Here is a 22420-nt window from a genome sequence, read left to right on the forward strand (position 1 = left end):
GTATGTATATCCATCCATCCATCCATCCATCCATCCATCCATCCATCCATCCATCCATCCATCCATCCATCCATCCATCCATCCATCCATCCATCCATCCATCCATCCATCCATCCATCTTATCCGGGGTCGGGTCTCGGGGTCAGCAGCCTCAGGAGGCCCAGACTTCCCTCCCAGCCTCTTCCAGCTCCTCCAGGAACCCCAAGGCGTTCCCAGGCCATAGAGAGACATTGTCCCTCCAGCGTGTCCTGGGTCTCCCCTCCTCCCGGTGGGACCTGAACTCCTCACCAGGGAGGCGTCCAGGAGGCATCCTGACCAGATGCCCGAGCCTCAACTGGCTCCTCTCGACGTGGAGGAGCAGCGGCTCTACTCTGAGTCCCTCCCGGATGACCGAGCTTCTCTCTCTAAGGGAGAGCCCAGCCACCCTGCGGAGGAGGAAACCCATTTCGGCCGCTTGTATCCGTGATCTGGTTCTTTCGGTCATGACCCAAAGCTCATGACCATAGATGAGGGTGGGAACGTAGATCGACCGGTAAATCGAGAGCTTCGCTTTTTGGCTCAGCTCTCTCTTCACCACGACGGACCGGTACAGCGCCCGCTTCACGGCAGACGCTGCCCCAACCCGCCTGTCGATCTCCTGCTCCCTTCTTCCCTCATTCTCCATTACAACCAAATTGTCCACCAGAAAAAGGAAACAGGATCAAGAATATATGAGTTTCATGGTTCACAATATGTAGGCCATGAACTGACAGCAAACACATTCATTTAATTGGTGATTTTTTGATTTTGGTGAAAAATAAAAATAACCATCACTTGATTCTTTCATGAATTAAAATAATTTTAATATTTTACCTTTTTTATTGTTAAAATGTTTCCAGGTAAAAAAGAAAACTAAAAAGATGAAAAATAAGGAAGATAACTATGAAGAGCTATCTGCATAGTTATCTGCAGTGTCATGATGTTTTTATCTGCTTGAAGGGAAAAAGTTTCATCACTAGATGGCGTCATATTAGACTTTTCTCTGTTGTTTTCTCGTAGGCTAGCATGTTTGTTTTTGCTGTATTTACCCAGAATGCCCTGCGCTGTAGTCCACCTTTACTGGTCTCAGGTTTTCGCTGCGCCTGCGTGGACTCCAGCTGAATTCAGACAGAGATTTGTAGGTGGAGTTCAATTAGCAGGAACACCAACACAAATGAACCGGACTTTATAGGCTAGGGGACTGGAGTCAGATTAAAACGGACTGGAGTCAGATTAAAACGGACTGGAGTCGGGTTAAAACGGACTGGAGTCGAGTTAAAGCGGACTGGAGTCGGGTTAAAGCGGACTGGAGTCGAGTTAAAGCGGACTGGAGTCGGGTTAAAGCGGACTGGAGTCAGATTAAAGCGGACTGGAGTCGACTTAAAGCGGACTGGAGTCGAGTTAAAACGGACTGGAGTCGGGTTAAAGCGGACTGGAGTCAGATTAAAGCGGACTGGAGTCGACTTAAAGCGGACTGGAGTCGAGTTAAAGCGGACTGGAGTCGGGTTAAAGCGGACTGGAGTCGAGTCAAAGCGGACTTGAGTCGAGTTAAAACGGACTGGAGTCGGGTTAAAGCGGACCGGAGTCAGATTAAAGTGGACTGGAGTCGGGTTAAAGCGGACTGGAGTCGGGTTAAAGCGGACTGGAGTCGAGTTAAAGCGGACTGGAGTTGGGTTAAAACGGACTGGAGTCGGGTTAAAGCGGACTGGAGTCGAGTTAAAGCGGACTGGAGTTGGGTTAAAGCGGACTGGAGTTGGGTTAAAGTGGACTGGAGTCGAGTCAAAGCGGACTGGAGTCGAGTTAAAACGGACTGGAGTCGAGTTAAAGTGGACTGGAGTCGGGTTAAAGCGGACTGGAGTTGGGTTAAAGGGAACTGGAGTCGGTTAAAGCGAACTGGAGTCGGGTTAAAGCGGACTGGAGTCGAGTTAAAACGGACTGGAGTCGAGTTAAAGCGGACTGGAGTCGAGTTAAAGCGGACTGGAGTCGAGTCAAAGCGGACTGGAGTCGAGTTAAAACGGACTGGAGTCGAGTTAAAGTGGACTGGAGTCGGGTTAAAACGGACTGGAGTCGGTTAAAGCGGACTGAAGTCGGGTTAAAGCGGACTGGAGTCGAGTTAAAGCGGACTGGAGTCAGATTAAAGCAGACTGGAGTCATATTAAAGCGGACTGGAGTCAGATTAAAGCGGACTGGAGTCAGATTAAAGTGGACTGGAGTCGAGTTAAAACGGACTGGAGTCGAGTTAAAGTGGCCTGGAGTCGGGTTAAAGCAAACTGGAGTCGGGTTAAAGCGGACTGGAGTCAGTTAAAACGGACTGGAGTCGGTCAATGCGGACTGGAGTCGGTTAAAACGGACTGAACTGGGTTGGTAGGCGTGATGCAGTCTTAAACAACAGTGTCTTGAGTCAAAGGCATCTTCAGAATAGTTGCAATACAGACTGCTACAGGAGATCAGTATGTGCACCGTTTAATGTTCCTTAAGGATCAATAAAAGATTTCATATTTTAAAGTTTTGGAAGCTGCTGAGGAGGAGGAGAGGAAGGAAGGGAAGGAGGAGGAGGAAGATTTTATGATGAAGCTGAGGAGGAGGAGTAAATCAGTGTCAGACGCGGAAGAAGAAGCAGCCTCTGAAAAGGAAGCAGCAGCAGAATGAAAGGAGCCTCCGCAGACGGGCGGACCACTTGTTGAACCACCTCCGGCTCCCCGGGGCCTTTCTGCTCCTTCTCCCGGGCTTCGACTCTTTCTTCCGGTTCTGTTCCGGCTCGTTTCCCGCTGCCAGCCTCATGGCTCTGACTGGAAACGTGCTCATCAGTGGGCTCCAGAGGCTCCATACCTCCGCAGAGCCCCGCTGTCTTCAGGTTCGTCGGATCGATATGTCATCTTTTATTCATCCCGCCTGCTGAGCTCCGGCTCCGGGAGGCTGCTGCGGGCGGCGCCGCCGGCTGGCACCGCTGTCTCCGGCCGGACGGAGCCTGCTCGGCGTGGGGAGTTGCTGGGAAGCCAGCCGGGTTGGTCTTCCCCTCTGGATTAGAACCGCCCAGGTTTATGTTTGTGGATATTTCTGGACGGAACCAGGCGGCTGGTTAGCTCGCCGGCTCGGAGGGACCCTCAACACCGACCTGAGCGTCCTCTCCGCGGGGGAAAACCGCTGGATCCGGCCGATGAAATGGCTCTTTATCTGGAGACAACAGACTCGTGATCTGTATGAAACTGTGATTTGTTTAATTTGGAACCTGATGGGTTTGGGTTGAATTTCTGGACCTGGATTAGCTTCCGAAGGAGGAGGGGGAAACTCCGAGACCCTCCCCGAGCACAGCGCCCCTTCCCCGGGCTGGCCGCCGCGTCCGGCCCGCTGGGATGAGCTCACTGTGGGGCTGAACATCCGTTAGAACAACGACCTTTCTACCTCAGAAGTCAGTTTACTGTACACCGTGTGGTGCCCGTGTTATAAAACGGTGTTTACGGACATGGCCGAGTCGACCCGGCCCAGCCCAGCGGACCCCGACGCCGCCAACTGCCGGGCTGCGAGTCCGGCTGCGGTGAAGAGGCGGGCGCAGCAGTCCACGATGGGCCACAGCTTCAAGAAAGTCACCCTGACCAAGCCGACCTTCTGCCACAGCTGCAGCGACTTTGTGTGGGGTCTCATCGGCTTCCTGTGCGAAGGTAAGTCCCAGCCTGGCAGACAGAAGTGAGGGCAGACAGGCTGTAATGCAGGGTCCGGTCCTCCAGAGATACCTGCAGCTTTCAGGCGCATCCCTGCTCCAACACACCTGAATCCAATGAATGGCTTCTGGTGAGGGAATCCAGCCATTTGATCCGCTCTGTTGGAGTAACGAAGCATCTAAAAGAGGCCCGGATTGATCAGCCCTGATCTAATGGATCAGCTCCAGCCTGTCAGACACAACGAAGGGCTAACAGTTCCCTTCCATCCTGGGGTCAGAGGTTAACTCTCCTCCTTCATGTCTGTAAATCGTCTCCATCAGTTTGGAGCTGCAGTCGAGTCGTTGGCATGGCAACAGGAGGCGAGCGGGATGCTGCGCGCGCGCGTGTGTGCGTGTGCGTGCGTGAGTGCGTGCGTGTGTGTGTGTCCTGGAGGATCACGTAGATTAAGAGGGAGCTGTGATGTCACCATCTGCCACCATGATGTAATCAGAACCAGGAGGCCGGTTCTGATTCGGATGGATCTGTGGGTTGGAGAGAGAACCGGATCCATTATTAACCTTTCAGCCAGCTGACCTTCTGTGAGCAGCAGAAAATGCTGTGTGGTGTGACAGCCTGTGTCCTCTGACCTCTGACCCCAGCTTCATTGTTCGGAGCAAATGGGACAGATTCAGGAACCCAGTTCTGGTAGAACCAGCGGGTCAGTTAAAGGGGAAGGTACCAGGCAGCGCTGTCATCCTCAGGCTGCTGTGTTCCTGACCGGGCCGTTTCCGGTTCCTCAGCGGTCCGATCCGGTTCCTCCAGCGGTCCGATCCGGTCCTCCAGCGGTCCGGTCCGGTTCTTCCCAGAACCCAGAACCGCTCTGCTATTTATAGCCACTATTTGCATATTTTTCTCAACAAAAACATTGAAAGTGAAATTCAAATCCGTCCGTTCAGAGCCGCGTCGCTCTAACCGATCGGACCGGCAGAGGCCTGGCGTCACCATGGAAACCAGAACATGCTGGCACTCGTCAGAGGGGTCGTGACCTCTGAAGGGTTGCTGGTCCGTTTAGCTCAGCGCTGCTAGCACTCGGAGCCGCTGGCTGATTCTGATGAACTGAACTCTGACTGAAGAACCGCCATGATGTGCTAGAAAGTTAGTCGGAAGGAAAAGCTTCATTCAGGCTGCAGAGAGAGGAAAGTGAAATATTTACTAGTCAGACTAACCTAGCTGAGATTTGAACCCAGGATGATAAAAAATCCTTTTATTCCTGATGAAATCAGCAGGAATCGTTCACTGCAGCGTTCCTCCACCCTGACCTTCATCTCCTCCTCTTCCTCAGTGTGTAACTTCATGTGTCATGAGAAATGCCTGAAGACGCTGCGGGCGGTTTGCACCTGCATGGCTCCGTCTCAGGTTCAGGTGAGTCTGCATGTAACTGGAATAAAGTATTCACTCCAGCATATTGATCACATGATCTCGCCTCAGAATGCTTCTCACATCTCACTGTCAAAATGTCCGCCGTCTTTCAGCCTTTTAGACCAATTATCGCCGTTAAATGTTCCCCGTTTTCCTGACTGGGATGAACTTTATGCCACATCATGTTTTCCACTTTGCTCATCATATTCATGCAACTTTAAAGTGATAAAATGAAGAGATGAAGTTGTGAGGCACACACCATGGTTTTAATGGTTAGCATTAGCTTCTGCTAATTTTTTAATGTGTTTAGCACAGTGGTCCCCAAACTACGGCCCGCGGGCCGGATCCGGCCCGGCTCCACATTTGGTCCGGCCCCCTGAACCATACCAGAGAGCATTCAGATTTTTTTTCATATACCGTATTTTCCGGACTATAAGTCGTTTATATGTGGATTTTCCTTCCACCACCAGGGGGCTCTTTAGCAGGAAGTGAATCATTGGAAGTCAAAATTGGAAATAAAAGAAGAACGCGCCCATTAAAACGGAATTAGGTTTTATAGGGAATTGAAATTTGAGAATGTTGTTGATCAGTTAAACAGCATAGAGGGGAAAAAGATTTTTCGTTTTTTTAAATAATACTGGGATCAATTTGAGGTATAGATATTAGGATCCAGTAGATGGCAGTAGTGCTACAATAATGGATGCAAGCTGCTGTTGAAATCTCAAGAAGAAGAAGAAGAAGAAGAAAGCGCCCATTTTCATTTAGCACATTTAGCTAGTAGCAACACGAAGGATCAGCACTTTGTTACAGTTCCCGTTCAGAAACTATCGTAATCAGTTCAGTTAAATCTAAACTTGGAAACTTTTTCTTTTTCAACGTAATAAATGTGATATTCAATCGACCTGTAATGACTCAGATGTTGGCTGTCCGCCCCTCTGCTGCTGCTGCATGGTGTGGAAAACCTGGAGCAGCAGAGATATCTGAGGCTTATATGTTTACTGGTTTAAAAAAAACTAAACTTTGGGGTTGTGGCTCATAGTTGGGAAAATACGGACTATAATCCTTCCTGGATTTTTTCTGTGAAGAACCCAGAGGGTTATTTGATTGTGTTTTCTGGAAAACAATATATTTTTACATGTAGGCTCTCCTGCAGTCGTCACTTTTTCTGTTACAAACTGACTCCGGCCCCCAGCAGAGAAGGGAAACGTTATGGGGCCCTCAGGAAAAGGTTTGGGGCCCCCTGGTTTAGCAGGTCAGCGTTAGCATAGCTGAGGTTTTTGTCTTGCACATCCAGCCATGGTTAGTGAACCTAAGTTTCTGGTTAGCGGTGGCACAACTTTTCTCTTAATCGTTAGCATTAGCTTCTGCTAACAGTTTAATATGCTTAACGATTTAGTGATAACTTCCTCCATTTTTTAAATGTATTTATCTGATTAGTTATTTTCCGCTAATTATTTTAATGCATTTACAGATTTAGTGTTAGCTTCCGCTAAGCTGTTGTTGTGATATTGGTTTAGTGTTAGCTTCCGCTAATTCTTTTATGTGTGTAGCGGCTTAGCGTGGATCCTGGTTCTCCCTGAGGTTCTGCAGAGTCCTTTAGAGATGGTTCTGATGGATGTTCTGTAGATCAGCGCCTGTCTGAGGTCTTTTTGTTTCTGTTAAATGAATGAAGCTGCCATGAAAAGCTGCTGCTTGTTTCTCTGTTGATATTAAACCAGCCAATCAGCAGCGAGTGTTACAGGTCTCTGTCTGCTGCCCTCTGCAGGTGCCGGTGGCTCACTGCTTCGGCCCGGCCGGTCAGAAGAAGCGCTTCTGCTGCGTGTGCAGGAAGCAGACGGAGGGAAGCACGGCGCTGCGCTGTGAAGGTGGGACCAGTTCAGCCTGAGGCATCATCACCAGTCAGACCAGTTCAACCTGCTGGTACCAGTATGGTGACTTCAGAGCTCTGATGGGAATTAGGAGCAGCGATGCTGCCGGTCTGAGATGATTAACACCATGCTGGGAAGCGTTTGTGCAGACGACCTGGTCTCCGTGCTTTGATTAGGCCAGATATCTGGACCTTCATCTGTATTTACTTAAAGAACAGATGAAGAAAGCAGAGATTTGATCTTCCTCTCTGTGCGGCTCCGACCGTTGCTCTGTCTCTGCCGTCCTCGCGCTGATCGCCTCTGATAAACTACTTCCTGTCTTCCAGTGTGCGAGCTGCACGTCCACGCCGACTGCGCCGCCTTCAGCTGTGCAGACTGTCGCTGCTGCCACCTGGACCAGAACCTGCAGCAGGTAAAGCAGAACCATGACAGAACCGGAGTCTCGCGTGCTTATTTCTGAGGGGGCCGGGGCCCCAGGGCCACCTCCTACCTCCGGCCCTGTCCAAACTCCAGCTGCATAGCAAGACTCCTAAATATCGGGTGCGATTAAGTCTGTTTTTGAGTAAAAAGGTACTGGAGATTTGTGGCCCTGTTTACCAGAACATCAAAATGAAAGCAAATAAATAAATAATAATAATAATAATAATAATAATAATAATAATAATAATAATAGGGATGCTCCGATCAGGTTATTTGCAGCCGATCCCGATCATCCATGAGGCCGATCACCTGGACTGGCTGTTAATTTTTCGTTTTAGGTATAAATGATATTATGTGATCTGGCAGTAAATTTACATAATTTAGACATAAAACATGCAAAATACTTGCAGGCACAAAACAGCAGCTATTCAGTCAAAAGGACTGAAAAACCTGCAATCAGTAAAATAATATTTAACAGTAAAGTTAGTGAGTCAGTGAAGTTTATTTATGAAGATTTTCACAGACATAAAATCTCAAAGCGCCGTCCGACAGAAATACAAAACATGAAACCGTCAGAAGAAACAATAAAAGCCTGAGAAAATAAAATGTTTTTAGTTGCTCTTTAAAAAACCTCAGAGTCAGAAACCACAGCCTGGGGGCCGCCGACTGAGGGGCCGCCGACTGAGGGGCCGCCGACTGAGGGGCCGCCGACTGAGGGGCCGCCGACTGAGGGGCCGCCGACTGAGGGGCCGCCGACTGAGGGGCCGCCGACTGAGGGGCCGCCGACTGAGGGGCCGCCGACTGACGGGCCGCCGACTGAGGGGCCGCCGACTCAGGGGCCGCCGACTGAGGGGCCGCCGACTCAGGGGCCGCCGACTCAGGGGCCGCCGACTGAGGGGCAGCCGACTGAGGGGCAGCCGACTGAGGGGCCCTTTGGGTTTTAACTGTGTCTGTGGAGCAACCAGGAGATTCAGAGTCTGAGAAGAAGCAGGAAGTCTAGTTAAAACCTGACAGATAACCAGCAGCCTGACGCTTTAAACCAGTCCTACAGTCGGCTGGGAGCCGGAGAGAGAGAGCAGACCGGGAGACACGGAGCACCGAGACTGGCTGCTGAGTGAGCAGGAGGATTTAAAAAGCCGTTTCAGTAACAGATGAGCCATTTCCTCCAGATCAGCTCTGGAGACCATCTGTCTGGTTTTAGAAAACTTTCTGAAATGACAGAAACAAGAACAGGAAACGGAGTTAAAACCTGATGACGAATCAAATGTGACGCCTGGATTTTTTTACCTTTGATTTCAGGAAGGATCCAGTTTTCTGGCTGAGATCATGGTGCAGGTGAGACAGAAACAACCAGTTTCTGTCTTCCTGGTGTTTAAAACCAGACAGTTACTGGAGTCACTGATCAAAACTGGACCCTAAATGATACACGAGTCAAATAAATCTGACATCACGGCCTTCATCACATAACGTCAGGAAAACATTCATTAAAGTCAAATGCAGGTGGCATCAAAATAAACAACCCGAGTCACTAAAACTGATTAATGCTGGTTCTGATTGGCTTGCTGAGTAAAGCTGGTTCTGATTGGCTAGCTGAGTAAAGCTGGTTCTGATTGGCTGGTTCTGATTGGCTGGTTCTGATTGGATAGCTGATTAATGCTGGTTCTGATTGGATAGCTGAGTAAAGCTGGTTCTGATTGGCTTGCTGAGTAAAGCTGGTTCTGATTGGCTTGCTGAGTGAAGCTGGTTCTGATTGGCTAGCTGAGTAAAGCTGGTTCTGATTGGCTGGTTCTGATTGGATAGCTGATTAATGCTGGTTCTGATTGGATAGCTGAGTAAAGCTGGTTCTGATTGGCTTGCTGAGTAAAGCTGGTTCTGATTGGCTAGCTGATTAATGCTGGTTCTGATTGGCTTGCTGAGTAAAGCTGGTTCTGATTGGCTAGCTGAATAATGCTGGTTCTGATTGGCTTGCTGAGTAAAGCTGGTTCTGATTGGATAGCTGAGTAAAGCTGGTTCTGATTGGCTTGCTGAGTAAAGCTGGTTCTGATTGGATAGCTGAGTAAAGCTGGTTCTGATTGGATAGCTGAGTAAAGCTGGTTCTGATTGGATAGCTGAGTAAAGCTGGTTCTGATTGGCTTGCTGAGTAAAGCTGGTTCTGATTGGCTAGCTGAGTAAAGCTGGTTCTGATTGGCTGGTTCTGATTGGCTGGTTCTGATTGGCTGGTTCTGATTGGCTGGTTCTGACTGAGCTGAGTAAATTGCAGAACACAGAGCAGCTCAGTTATGTTTTTCAGAGATTATCTGTCTAATGTTAGGACAGTGAAAGTTTTAATAGAAGTGTAAAAAGTTTCCTGCTTGAAGCAGCTTCAGGCTCACAGCAGGTGGTTTTCCTGCTGAGAGCCTCGATGGAGCCAAACTCCGTCATACGGTTGTTTTTTAAATGCCATATTAGATTGGATGTCGTGTTTCACCCCTGAGGTCGTTTCCACGGCAACACGGATCCATTGACCTGGATCCTGACCTTACAGCCGAGGAAAAACGAGTTTAACGGCATAAAAACATTTAAAAACTAGATGTTTGTGTTTTATTTTTATAGAATACAAAAATAAAAAGTCCTGGAAACATCATACAGTCGACGATTTCAGAACCAACTTTACATTTTGTCATCATTAAAACCGTTGATACATCAAATATATTGATCAGTTTCATATCTGCTGAGTCAGCTGGATTTAAACCAACTCAGTGTTTTCAATCTGCAAACCGAAACACTGAGGTGAGAACTAACGCCTGGTTCTGGTTCTGACCCACAGGAGTCGCTGCAGCACCAGTGGAGGGAGGGCGACCCGGCGTCGGCACGCTGCGAGTTCTGCCGCCGCTCCTGCGGTTCCTCTGAGGTTCTGTCCGGGTTGAGGTGCGAGTGGTGCGGCGTCACGGTGAGTCCAGCCGCTCCAGAACCCGCCGCATCAGAACCGCCGTGGTCCAAACGCCGTCCTCTGTCCCCCCGCAGAGCCACGCGTCCTGCTGCCACCGCCTCCCGGCGGAGTGCCCCCTGGGGCGACTCCGCAGCATGATGCTGCCGCCGCCGTGCGTCCGACTCCAGTCCAGGAACTTCAGCAAGATGCAGTGCTACCGGATCGGCGAGAGCGGCAGCCAGGACCGCGGTGAGGGGATCGGTCTGCCTAATCCATGCAAAAAACATCAACTTTAATCTTAATTTAAGGACTAATTCATCTTAATCTCACTTGAACAAGACTGATTGCTTAATTACTGCGTTTTGTTGTTGTTTTTAGACGAAGCCGTGAAGCTAACCTGATAGTTTAACCTGCAGAATTTCATGCATTCATCCATTTTTGTTCAAATAAAACAGTTTAAAAGGTTTTACAATGTTTTCGATTAATCTTCAGTTTCTTTACTTTCTTTTCCTCGTCATGAAGCTAAAACAGAATCTAGTTTCTGAATCAAATGATTCACAGAGAGTCATGTGGGTTCAGTGGATCTCAGGAGGCGGAGCTTGATGACATCATCAGTGAGGTCGACCACTTCCTGTTATGTTTCTGAAACCAAAGAAGAAAAACCACAAACGTTCAGATGACTTCCTGTCAGCAGCGTCTGAACTGAGAGACAGAGAGACGGAGACATGAGGACATGAAGACATGGAGACATGGAGACATGAAGACATGAAGACATGAAGACATGAAGACATGAAGACATGAAGACATGAAGACATGAAGACATGAAGACATGAAGACATGAAGACATGAAGACATGAAGACATGAAGACATGAAGACATGAAGACATGAAGACATGGAGACATGGAGACATGGAGACATGGAGACATGAAGACATGAAGACATGGAGACATGAAGACATGGAGACATGGAGACATGAAGACATGGAGACATGGAGACATGAAGACATGAGGACATGAGGACATGGAGACATGGAGACATGAAGACATGGAGACATGAAGACATGGAGACATGAAGACATGAGGACATGAGGACATGGAGACATGGAGACATGAGGACATGGAGACATGAGGACATGGAGACATGAAGACATGGAGACATGGAGACATGAAGACATGGAGACATGAAGACATGGAGACATGGAGACATGGAGACATGAAGACATGAGGACATGAGGACATGGAGACATGGAGACATGAGGACATGGAGACATGAGGACATGGAGACATGAAGACATGGAGACATGGAGACATGAAGACATGGAGACATGAAGACATGGAGACATGAAGACATGGAGACATGGAGACATGGGGACATGAGGACATGGAGACATGGAGACATGAGGACATGAAGACATGAAGACATGAGGACATGGAGACATGGAGACATGAGGACATGGAGACATGAGGACATGGAGACATGAAGACATGGAGACATGGAGACATGAAGACATGGAGACATGAAGACATGGAGACATGAAGACATGGAGACATGGAGACATGAAGACATGGAGACATGAAGACATGAGGACATGAAGACATGAAGACATGAGGACATGGAGACATGGAGACATGAGGACATGGAGACATGAGGACATGGAGACATGAAGACATGGAGACATGGAGACATGAAGACATGGAGACATGAAGACATGGAGACATGGAGACATGAAGACATGGAGACATGAAGACATGGAGACATGGAGACATGAAGACATGGAGACATGGAGACATGAAGACATGGAGACATGGAGACATGGGGACATTTATGTGTAAAATAACGAATCAAACTGACAAATTAAACAAAAAAACTATAAAAATTGGCAATAAATTCAAATGGATTAAAATTTTTTAATAATAATCCAATAAATGTATTTATTTACATAAATTAATCTTATTTATTCATGAGAAATTAATTAATTTAATGGAAATATAACACTAATTATTTTTGAATCAGACTAAATCTCGTAGAAAAAGTAAAGAATTTTATTTAAAATGTAAATTTAGTTTTAGATAAAAGCTGAATAATTTTAACTGCTGCAAACTATTTAAAATAAAATGTTTTGCTCCAGTTCCATCTCTGTTGGTTGGTAAACTGGTTTTAATGGATGCGCTCCAGTTGACCTTTGACCTTCAGGATGTTTAGCTTGTGAAACGTTTCGGCTTTCTGTCGTTTCCATCAGATTACTGGGATGAAGCCGAACCAGCAGCTGCTGCGCCCAGAGAGCTCCAGTCTGCAGCTCCAGAGACCAGTAAGACCAGTTACCGCCCAGTACCAGTACCAGTACCAGTTACCGCCCAGTACCAGTACCAGTACCAGTTACCGCCCAGTACCAGTACCAGTACCAGGCCTCTGCGGGTCTAACTGGGTCAAGCACCCGGGGGTCTGGCTCAGGGTGGGATGTGAACCTGAGCCAGGTTCACATCCGACCTGCTAAGGATCCAGGAAGTAGTCTGACCCTGGCTGGCAGGGGTCAAAGGGTCACACTCTTCCTCTGTGGTTTCAGGTAAGCAGGTCATCAGGGTGTTTGACGGCGATGATGCGTTGAGGCGCGGCTTCTTCCGATTGGCTCCCGGCTGCCGAGGCGTGAAGAACGAGGAAGTGGTGAGCCTGATGCTGCTTCCATGTTGTTTCTGCCGGTGACTCCAGCCTGACCTCTGACCTCGGCTGCTCTTCTGGCTGCGTCCTGCAGGAGGCGGCGCTGAGGGCCTTCTACCTGCCCGGCGAGCCTCATCACTTCGACCTGGAGAACGTCGGCGCCGTGCAGCGTCACCATAGCGACGACTACCAGAACCAGAACGCCAGCGACGCCCGGGTACTGAGGGCCAAGCTACGGCGTGATGATGTCATCAAGGTGCACGCTGCCTGGAGCAGGTGAGGTCGTCCTGAAGCCTGTTTGACCCCTGAGGGCTGGTTGCCATGGATACGCCTGGTGTTTCAGGTCGAGTGCAGCGTCGGTGGAAGTGTCAGAGACGAGCACAGCGGCGTCCGTCCTGAGCGACGTTCTGCTGCAGCTGGACAGACAGGTGAGTTATTACCTGTTTTAAGTGTGTTTATGCAACATGTCCGCCATTTTAATCAAGGAACCAAGTTACCTTTGAAATGTTGCATAGATGAAACGAACTGTGTCTCTTTAAAACCTCCTGCTCTTCCTGAAGCTCCGCCTCCAGGAAGTCGTCCCAACATGGCTCCCCTTCATGTTTCTACTCTGAGCAGCAGCTCCTATTATGAGCTCACAGCTGTTTGCTAATTGCTGCTGGCTAGTCTGGAGGAGCTGAGTGGGGGAGGAGCTGCGCCTCAGCCCCCTCTGTTAGCCCCCAGGGGGCGTTTCCTCCTGAGGCTTCAGCTGATTGGTCTGTTTCAGGGTGAAGACGCGTCCAGCTTCAGTCTGCAGGAAGTTTACATGAGCAGCAAGCAAGGTGAGCAGCTGGGTGTGTGTGTGTGTAACACCTTATGGGGACCATTTTCCTGACACATACTACGCTGTGGGGACCCACTGCTCCTTGTGGGGCCGAAGCCTGGGCCCCACAAGGGGAAACGCTGCTCCTGGGTCAGGGGTCAGATTTAGTTTTGGTTGGTTAGAGTTAGAATGTAGAAATGAATGGAAGTCAATGGAAAGTCCCCACAAACATAGCTGCACAAACATGTGTGTGTCTCTAACTGTGTGTGTGTGTGTGTGTGTGTGTGTGTGTGTGTGTGTGTGTGTGTGTGTGTGTGTGTGTGTGTGTGTGTCTCTAACTGTGTGTGTGTCCCACAGTGCAGAGACAAACCCTGAGTCCTCAGGAGAAGATGGTGGACAAACTGCAGGACATCAGGAAGGTGAGTCGGACGGAGCTTCAGGTTGTGTTGGTGAGGTCAGAGCTGTGAAGGTTGATGGTTGACGGTTGCTGTTGCTGCTTTTGCTGCTCTTGTTGCTCTTGTTGCTCTTGCTGCTCTTGTTGCTCTTGTTGCTCTTGCTGCTCTTGCTGCTCTTGTTGCTCTTGCTGCTCTTGTTGCTCTTGTTGCTCTTGCTGCTCTTGCTGCTCTTGCTGCTCTTGCTGCTCTTGTTGCTCTTGTTGCTCTTGCTGCTCTTGCTGCTCTTGCTGCTCTTGCTGCTCTTGTTGCTCTTGCTGCTCTTGCTGCTCTTGCTGCTCTTGTTGCTCTTGTTGCTCTTGCTGCTCTTGCTGCTCTTGCTGCTCTTGCTGCTCTTGTTGCTCTTGCTGCTCTTGCTGCTCTTGCTGCTCTTGCTGCTCTTGTTGCTCTTGCTGCTCTTGTTGCTCTTGTTGCTCTTGCTGCTCTTGTTGCTCTTGCTGCTCTTGTTGCTCTTGTTGCTCTTGTTGCTCTTGTTGCTCTTGTTGCTCTTGTTGCTCTTGTTGCTCTTGTTGCTCTTGTTGCTCTTGTTGCTCTTGTTGCTCTTGTTGCTCTTGTTGCTCTTGTTGCTCTTGCTGCTCTTGTTGCTCTTGTTGCTCTTGCTGCTCTTGCTGCTCTTGTTGCTCTTGTTGCAGCTCTCCCTGCGGCAGATGAACCAGACCCGTTTCTACGTAGTCCAGAACCAGAACCCAGCCGTGCAGGTCGGCCTGCTGATCTCAGGACTGCCCCCCCTGCTGACCAAAGAGGAGTACTGCGGCCTGCTGCAGGAACACCTGGACTTCAAGGGTGAGTCTGCACTCTGCAGCGCCCCTGCTGGGCGGACAGAGACCTGCAGGTTAATTCTTAACCAACAATCAGCTCAGGAGAACGATGAGTAGCCGACGAGTCTGGTTACCATGACGACGGCTATCTACAAGATGCTGTGGTTTGTCCAGATGGAGGAACGCTGCTCTGCACGGTGCAGCAAGCACACAAATGATGCAAACTGAAAACCACAAGCATAAAAATATCCAAACGCAACAAAAAAATCAGAAAATGGCAGCAGAACAAACCAAACTGCTCTCAGGCCAGACGTTGCACCTGCAGACCGACGTTTACGGCGTTTCATTCCTGCTGCAGTTTTCTGTTCTGTGTGTTTTTGCCCGTCAGCCTCCGTTGCTCTGACTCGTTTTCCTCTGTGTCGCTCTCTGCAGGTCACCTGGTCACGCTAACTCACTTCTATGAAGCTCAAGGTGAGGCTGTTACCATGGAAACCACCTTTTCATCAGGGCTTTGAGACAAGACCTGAATGAACCCGAGGATCTGACCGATCTCTCTGTGTGTGTGTGTGTGTGTGTGTGTGTGTGGTGTGTGTGTTTCTCTGTGTGTGTGTTTCTCTATGTGTGTGTGTTTCTCTGTGTGTGTGTGTGTGTTTCTGTGTGTGTGTTCTCTGTGTGTGTGTGTGTTTCTGTGTGTGTGTTTCTCTGTGTGTGTGTGTGTTTCTGTGTGTGTGTTTCTCTGTGTGTGTGTGTTTCTGTGTGTGTGTTTCTGTGTGTGTGTTTCTCTGTGTGTGTGTGTGTTTCTCTGTGTGTGTGTTTCTCTGTGTGTGTGTGTGTTTCTCTGTGTGTGTGTTTCTCTGTGTGTGTGTGTGTCTCTGTGTGTGTGTTTCTCTGTGTGTGTGTGTTTGTGTGTGTGTGTGTGTTTTTCTATGTGTGTGTGTGTGTGTTTCTGTGTGTGTGTGTGTTTCTGTGTGTGTGTGTGTGTGTGTTTCTGTGTGTGTGTGTGTTTCTCTGTGTGTGTGTGTGTTTCTCTGTGTGTGTGTGTGTGTTTCCAGGCGCCGTGGCGCTGCAGATTAGCTGCTTCGCTGAAGCAGAGAGGATCTACATGTTGGCTAAAGACACGACCATCAGCAACAAGACTCTGACATCACTGATCATACCTGAAATCCAGGTCAGCCCCACTGAACTGGTTCCACTGGAAACCAGTTCAATATCCAGACTGGCAGCTTCCAGTCGGCGGCCATCTTTATTCAGTTTATTTATGAAATCAGATTCAAGGAGTAAAACCCAATTTTTCTCCATAAATGTTGAATTTGATCCAATCGTAGATTCAGATCTGATTCTGAGCAAGTGAAGCTCATCTGTTATATAGATCTATGACACATAGAGTGAAACACTTCCAGCATTTATTTATTTCAGTTCTGATGGTTCTGGTGGCTCAGAGAATAAAAACCCAACATTCAGCATCTCAGAACATCAGAATTTTCCATCACATCAATAAAAAATCATATTTTAGCCAGAAATGTCATCAGAACTGTTTCTCCACTTTGATTGTTTTTGTTCTGTCCTCTGATTGGCTGGTTTCTCTTGGTTCTGGTTCTGGTTGCAGTGCCAGAAGCTGGGGGCCGCAGTCTGCCCCCTGCTGGTGTTCGTGAACCCGAAGAGCGGCGGGCTGAAGGGCAGAGAGCTGCTGCACAGCTTCCGGAAGCTGCTGAACCCCCACCAGGTGTTTGACATCACCAACGGAGGCCCGCTGGCTGGGTGAGGGTTCTGGTTCTGGTCCAGAGGCTCATTGGGCCTGCTGATGTGATGGTAGAACATGTTCCTGTGCTGCAGCCTCCATGCCTTCAGGGAGGTTCCCAGATTCCGGGTTCTGGTCTGCGGCGGCGACGGCACGGTGGGATGGGTTCTGGGGGTTCTGGAGACCGTGAGGCACAAGCTGGTCTGCCGCGAGCCGCCCATCGGCATCGTCCCTCTGGGAACAGGTGAGACCGGCGGATCCTCCAGAGGTTCTGGTTCCACCGCCGTCTGACGCCCGGTTCCTCCGTTCTGATTGGTCAGGGAACGACCTGGCCCGGATCCTGCGCTGGGGGCCGGGTTACGGCGGCGACGACCCCCACCACATCCTGGCGTCTATGGACGAGGCGGACGAAGTCCAGATGGACCGCTGGACCATCCTGCTGGACGCGCAGGACGTCTCAGAGGACGGGAAGGACAGCGGCGTCCTGGAGCCGCCCAAGGTTTGACCAAAGGCCAGAGAGGATTTCAGCCTAAACAAGAACCAGACTTAGCACAGCTTTTCTGAAAAAAAAAGAAAAGTTCAAGATGGCCGCCATGGTTGAATTAAAATCAGGTGTAGTGGTTTCCAGTGATGAACTATGCTAACGCTACACACATAAAAACATTGCCAAGTGCTAATGCTAAACTGCTAAATACAAACAAAATTAGCTAGTGCTAGCCATTAATTCTTCAGTCTCTCAGGCGCTAACAGTAAAATCCTCAGTTTCTCATTATGCTGGACTTTATTACTGTAAAGTTTTATGAACATGACGATACAAAATGGCGGCCATCTTAAAAAATGTCCTTCATCCTGAACTTCAAGTGGCTGATAGGAAGGATGAGAATATGCAACTTGAGGCGTTAGCATGCTAATGCTAATGGCTGTACCTGTTTTAGCAGTATTAGCAGCTGCAGCTGGTTTATAGCCCGTCTCCTCTCAGATCGTCCAGATGAACAACTACTTCGGCCTCGGCATCGACGCCGAGCTCAGCCTGGACTTCCACCTGGCCCGGGAGGGAGAACCCGACAAATTCACCAGCAGGTAGCCTGGAGGATCCGACCCGTCTCTGTCTGATAAACGAACCTCTTATGCTTCTGAACATGCGAGTGCCGCCTTCCTGCCCTCAGGTTCCACAACAAAGGCGTTTACGTGAAGGTGGGTCTGCAGAAGATCAGCCGCAGCCGCAGCCTCCACAAGGAGCTGCAGCTGCAGGTGGACAAGCAGCCCGTCCCGCTGCCCAACATCGAGGGGCTCATCTTCCTCAACATCCCCAGGTAACGCACAGAGACGCGCGGCGCCCCCTGCAGGGCGGCGCTCTGCTTCACGTCCGCTCCTCTCTGCAGCTGGGGTTCTGGAGCCGACCTGTGGGGGTCGGAGGCCGACGGCCGGTTCTCCAGGCCCAGGATTGACGACGGCCTGCTGGAGGTGGTCGGGGTCACCGGGGTCGTCCACATGGTGCGGTGCCGCCGGGTCGTCTCTGATCGTCTCGGCCTAGCGTCGCTCTGACCTCTGACCTCTGCCATGTCTCCGCAGGGCCAGGTCCAGAGCGGGCTGCGCTCTGGGATCCGGATCGCCCAGGGATCCTACATCCGCCTCATCGTCAGCAAAGAGCTTCCTGTCCAGGTGGACGGCGAGCCCTGGCTGCAGGCGCCGGGACACATCATCATCTCTGCTGCCGGACCCAAGGTACCGAGGTTTGGCCCTGCAGGGCCGCCGTAGCTCAACACGGGCCTGGCTGGACCCGGCTGGGCCTGCAGGTTCACTGGCTACTGGCTCCATTCATCCATCCTGACCTTGTCCTGACCGTGTCCTGGCCTTGTCCTGACCTTGTCCTGACCGTGTCCTGGCCTTGTCCTGACCTTGTCCTGACCGTGTCCTGACCTTTACCTGACCTTGTCCTGACCTTGTCCTGGCCTTGTCCTGACCTTGTCCTGACCTTGTCCTGACCGTGTCCTGACCTTTACCTGACCTTGTCCTGACCTTGTCCTGGCCTTGTCCTGACCTTTACCTGACCTTGTCCTGACCTTGTCCTGACCTTGTCCTGACCTTGTCCTGACCTTGTCCTGGCCTTGTCCTGACCTTTACCTGACCTTGTCCTGACCTTGTCCTGACCGTGTCCTGACCTTTACCTGACCTTGTCCTGACCGTGTCCTGACCTTTACCTGACCTTGTCCTGACCGTGTCCTGGCCTTGTCCTGGCCTTTTCCTGACCTTGTCCTGACCTTGTCCTGGCCTTTTCCTGACCTTGTCCTGACCTTGTCCTGGCCTTGTCCTGACCTTGTCCTGACCTTTTCCTGGCCTTGTCCTGGCCTTGTCCTGGCCTTGTCCTGACCTTGTCCTGACCTTGTCCTGACCTTTACCTGACCGTGTCCTGGCCTTGTCCTGGCCTTGTCCTGACCTTGTCCTGGCCTTGTCCTGGCCTTGTCCTGGCCTTGTCCTGACCTTGTCCTGGCCTTGTCCTGACCTTGTCCTGGCCTTGTCCTGACCTTGTCCTGACCTTGTCCTGACCTTCACCTGACCTTGACCTGACCGTGTCCCGTCTCTCTGCAGGTCCAGATGCTCAGGAAGTCCAAACTGAAGCAGAGGAAGTCTCCGTCCAGCAGAGACGGACGCTCAGACAGTCCGTCCTCCAGAGACGGGGGACACTGACCGGACCGGACCGCCAGTTCTGCCTCTGTAGCTGCTTCCTGCTGAAGCCAGGAGGCCGGCCCGGTCCGGTCCGGTCCGGTGGCTGAGATTCCACTCATGTAGCGTTGTAGCCACAGACCCACAGGAAGACGACTCCACTTCCTGCTGAGGAAGAGGGTGAGGTCAAAGTTCATTCCTGCTCCTAAGACAAAAATAATCATCTTCATTGTGACCGTCAGACATTCAGGACGAGTGAGGAGAAGAACCGGGTTCATCGGGTCCGAGCGGAACCAGAACCGCTGCTAAGCCTTAGCCGTGGATTTATATCGTCCAAATGTAGAAATACCGCAGGAGGAAGAGGAGGATGAAGAGCGGCATCCAGACGGGCCGTTTGCTCTGCAGACATCTGGACCAGAACCGGGTCAGGTTCTGGAGAACATCCAGAACATGGACCATAAGCTCCTGGTTCCTCTCCTGGTTCATTGCCACATTAAATGTTTTGACCGGTTGCCATGGTGATTCCCGCCTTTTCTGGGGCTCCTTGAGGGGGCGGAGCTCCAGAACCTTCTGGTTCCTGCAGAACATTAGAACCTCCAGAACCAATGAGGGAGTGGACACATCTCTTTGCTCTCTGATTGGCTAGAAACCAGGAAGTCCTCCAGCAGTGGGAGTCTGAAAGTCCTACGATTGGACGGAGAAACAAGTTGAATTCAGAAGGTTCTGGATGTTTAACCGGGTCAGAACCAACATCACTCAGAGCTGGACAAACTGGAGAACAACTGGAAAAATCCTCAAAGTTAAACTGGGAGAACTGGGAAAGTAATCAGAATTTTAACTGGGTCGGGGAAAGTCCAGCTTCCTGTGACCCGGTTAGAGTCTGGATGATGGTTCTGATGGTTCTGATGGATATGGAGGTCCAAATGGAACTGGGTTTATCACTGCTTTAAACTGCAGTCCCAGGCACGTGTGGTCCAAGCAGGTTTCAGGACTGTGGTTCTGATGGGTCTGCTGGTTCTGATGGGTCTGATGGGTCTGGTGGTTCTGATGGGTCTGGTGGACCCTCCATGTTGATGGGTTTACATTTACTGTAGGTCTGATGTTTCTTTTTAGCCGTCGTATTTTTCTTATTTTTGGTGCTACAAAAAAAAATCCTGGTGACTTTCTGTGGGTTCTGGAGGTTCTGGGTCAGTTTTACGGGACAAACATGAAACTGCAGGGTTCTGTTTGACCCGTTGGGTAAATTTTCAGAACTTCTGACTGAAGCGTCTCGTCCAGCTTTGCGCTTCCTGAGGGTTCAGGTTGCAGTTCTGCTGATTGGCCAGCAGGAGGCGCTGCAGGGGGGGGGGACGCAGTGGCGTCCAGAACCAGAACCTAGCTGTTCTGGTTCCTGTTGGTCTGAATGAAAACGTGAGACTCGGCCTGGCGGCACCAGAACCACAAAGGTTCTGACTGAAATAACAGGCTGATCAGGGTTTTAATCCAGGAAGATTAAATGTTCTGGATTTTAAAAACTGAATTTTTAATAAAACATCATCCGGGTCCAAAATGTTCAGATTCATCTAATTTAGTTACATGAAAATCATGATTGTTGTCCAATGGCGACTCTTACATTAATGTACACATTTTCCATCATCTTTGTAGTTTAAAGTCATTATTTTACTAAAAGGAAATTTGAGCCGTAAATAATTTACAGACGTCATTTTATAAATTTACACTCTGAAAATATTTGACTTTTTTCCTCAAACGTTTAATTTCATCTCATTACATCTGGTTTTACACTTAAATAATTAAAAATGAGAGAATCTCCAGATTTTCTTCATTTTACAGTAAAAATAATCTGACATTTTCTTTGAGTTCTATGGAGAGCAAAGAGTGCCAAATTGCGATAATTAAATAACTGATGAAATCATTAAGTGTTACTAATTTATTAAAATCGAAAAATAAATCCAAAAACATTTATTAAAGATAATGAATTGTGCCCCAATTAAATGTTTTCATTTTTAAAAGTAGATATAATTATTCCATGATTTAATAAAGGTATGTTCCTGCGCTCATTAACATAAATTAATTTAAACTAAACTTGACAAATCAAACTCAGAGGGCGGGATCAGGGCTGTTTCTAAAAATAAGTCTTTAAATAATTACATATATGTAATTTAATTGAGACGCATATAATAAACATTCAATAATTTACTTTTGTATTTCTAGTTTTACATAATGACACATTTAAATTATTATTTCATAAGTTATTATAATTTGGCATTCTCACTAAATGAACACAAAGAGCACCAGAACAACAGCACAGGAGCTCCACAACAGGAGACGTTGTGGTTGGAGGCCCCGGGGCCTTCAGCGGCCCTCCTGCTGGGCCCCCAGGGTGCCCGGGGCCCCGCTGGGTCTTTATCCGTCCATGCAGTAGTCTTACTTTGCCACACTGCCAGTCGCACAACGAGCCTTCATCGCTGCCAAACCTGACGTAACGTGTTGTTGCTGCTTTGACGTAACGTTTCTGCTTCTCGTGCCTCCGTAGTGGCGACCTGAGGCCCCGCCCCTTTCGGCTCAGGTGGGCGGAGCCACGCCCCCAGTGCGTAGCCGTTTAGCCTGTGTGTTAGCTGCCGGTGCAGTGGCGTCTTCCCCTCATGTGCCTCTGGTTTCTGTCTGCTGTAACACTTTTTATGAATAGATGACGTGTTTATTTTTGCAATCTGAATCTGTTTTGAGTTTTGACTGTAACTTGCACTAAATGATCCTCTTCTATGTGCCGTAAAGGTTCTGATGAATGTTAGCTATAGCTAATTATAGGTCATAAATGTATATGGTTAAATAACAGATTGATGTGTTTAATCATAATAAAATGGTTTAATATGGAAATATGGCTGTTTGTGTTTGATTTTAGAGGAATGGTTGTTTTCACGCCTCAGCCAGAACTCATCATCTCCAAGCTTTAAAAGAAAAACATCTTCAGAGAAACAGACCTTTGAATTTTGAATCTTTCAGGTAAATAAGGTGGTGTGTCTCTCTCCTCTGATTTGTTTTATTCCAGTTTTTTTATTTGTTTTATTTCTAATTTTTGGGG

General features: G+C 49.1%; 1 protein-coding gene across 1 annotated transcript; it reads left to right on the forward strand.

Annotated features, from left to right (window-relative positions):
* Nucleotides 1–2633: 2633 nt before the first annotated feature.
* On the forward strand, nt 2634–22215 carry dgkq (diacylglycerol kinase theta). Its single transcript, XM_081611960.1, has 23 exons — nt 2634–3677; nt 4999–5078; nt 6841–6940; nt 7270–7355; nt 10170–10292; nt 10367–10520; nt 12512–12580; nt 12836–12933; nt 13022–13203; nt 13271–13355; nt 13694–13748; nt 14087–14148; nt 14814–14964; nt 15372–15410; nt 15992–16107; nt 16546–16697; nt 16773–16921; nt 16998–17176; nt 17657–17757; nt 17844–17990; nt 18060–18171; nt 18250–18402; nt 19267–22215. The coding sequence occupies exons 1-23, from the start codon at nt 3482–3484 to the stop codon at nt 19363–19365; spliced, it is 2688 nt and encodes an 895-aa protein (XP_081468086.1). The 5' UTR covers nt 2634–3481; the 3' UTR covers nt 19366–22215.
* The last annotated feature ends 205 nt before the right edge of the window (nt 22216–22420 follow it).

Source organism: Poecilia reticulata, chromosome 10 (assembly GCF_904066995.2).
Source record: "Poecilia reticulata chromosome 10, P_reticulata-male-v2, whole genome shotgun sequence".
Lineage (NCBI taxonomy): Eukaryota > Metazoa > Chordata > Actinopteri > Cyprinodontiformes > Poeciliidae > Poecilia > Poecilia reticulata.

Excerpts from the sequence above, each read along its gene's own strand:
- dgkq (XM_081611960.1), top strand. The coding sequence starts at position 3,482 with ATGGCCGAGTCGACCCGGCCCAGCCCAGCGGACCCCGACGCCGCCAAC. Across the intron at positions 10,293-10,366 it reads GCGAGTGGTGCGGCGTCACG|AGCCACGCGTCCTGCTGCCA; the intron begins GTGAGTCCAGCC and ends GTCCCCCCGCAG. Across the intron at positions 12,581-12,835 it reads GTCTGCAGCTCCAGAGACCA|GTAAGCAGGTCATCAGGGTG; the intron begins GTAAGACCAGTT and ends CTGTGGTTTCAG.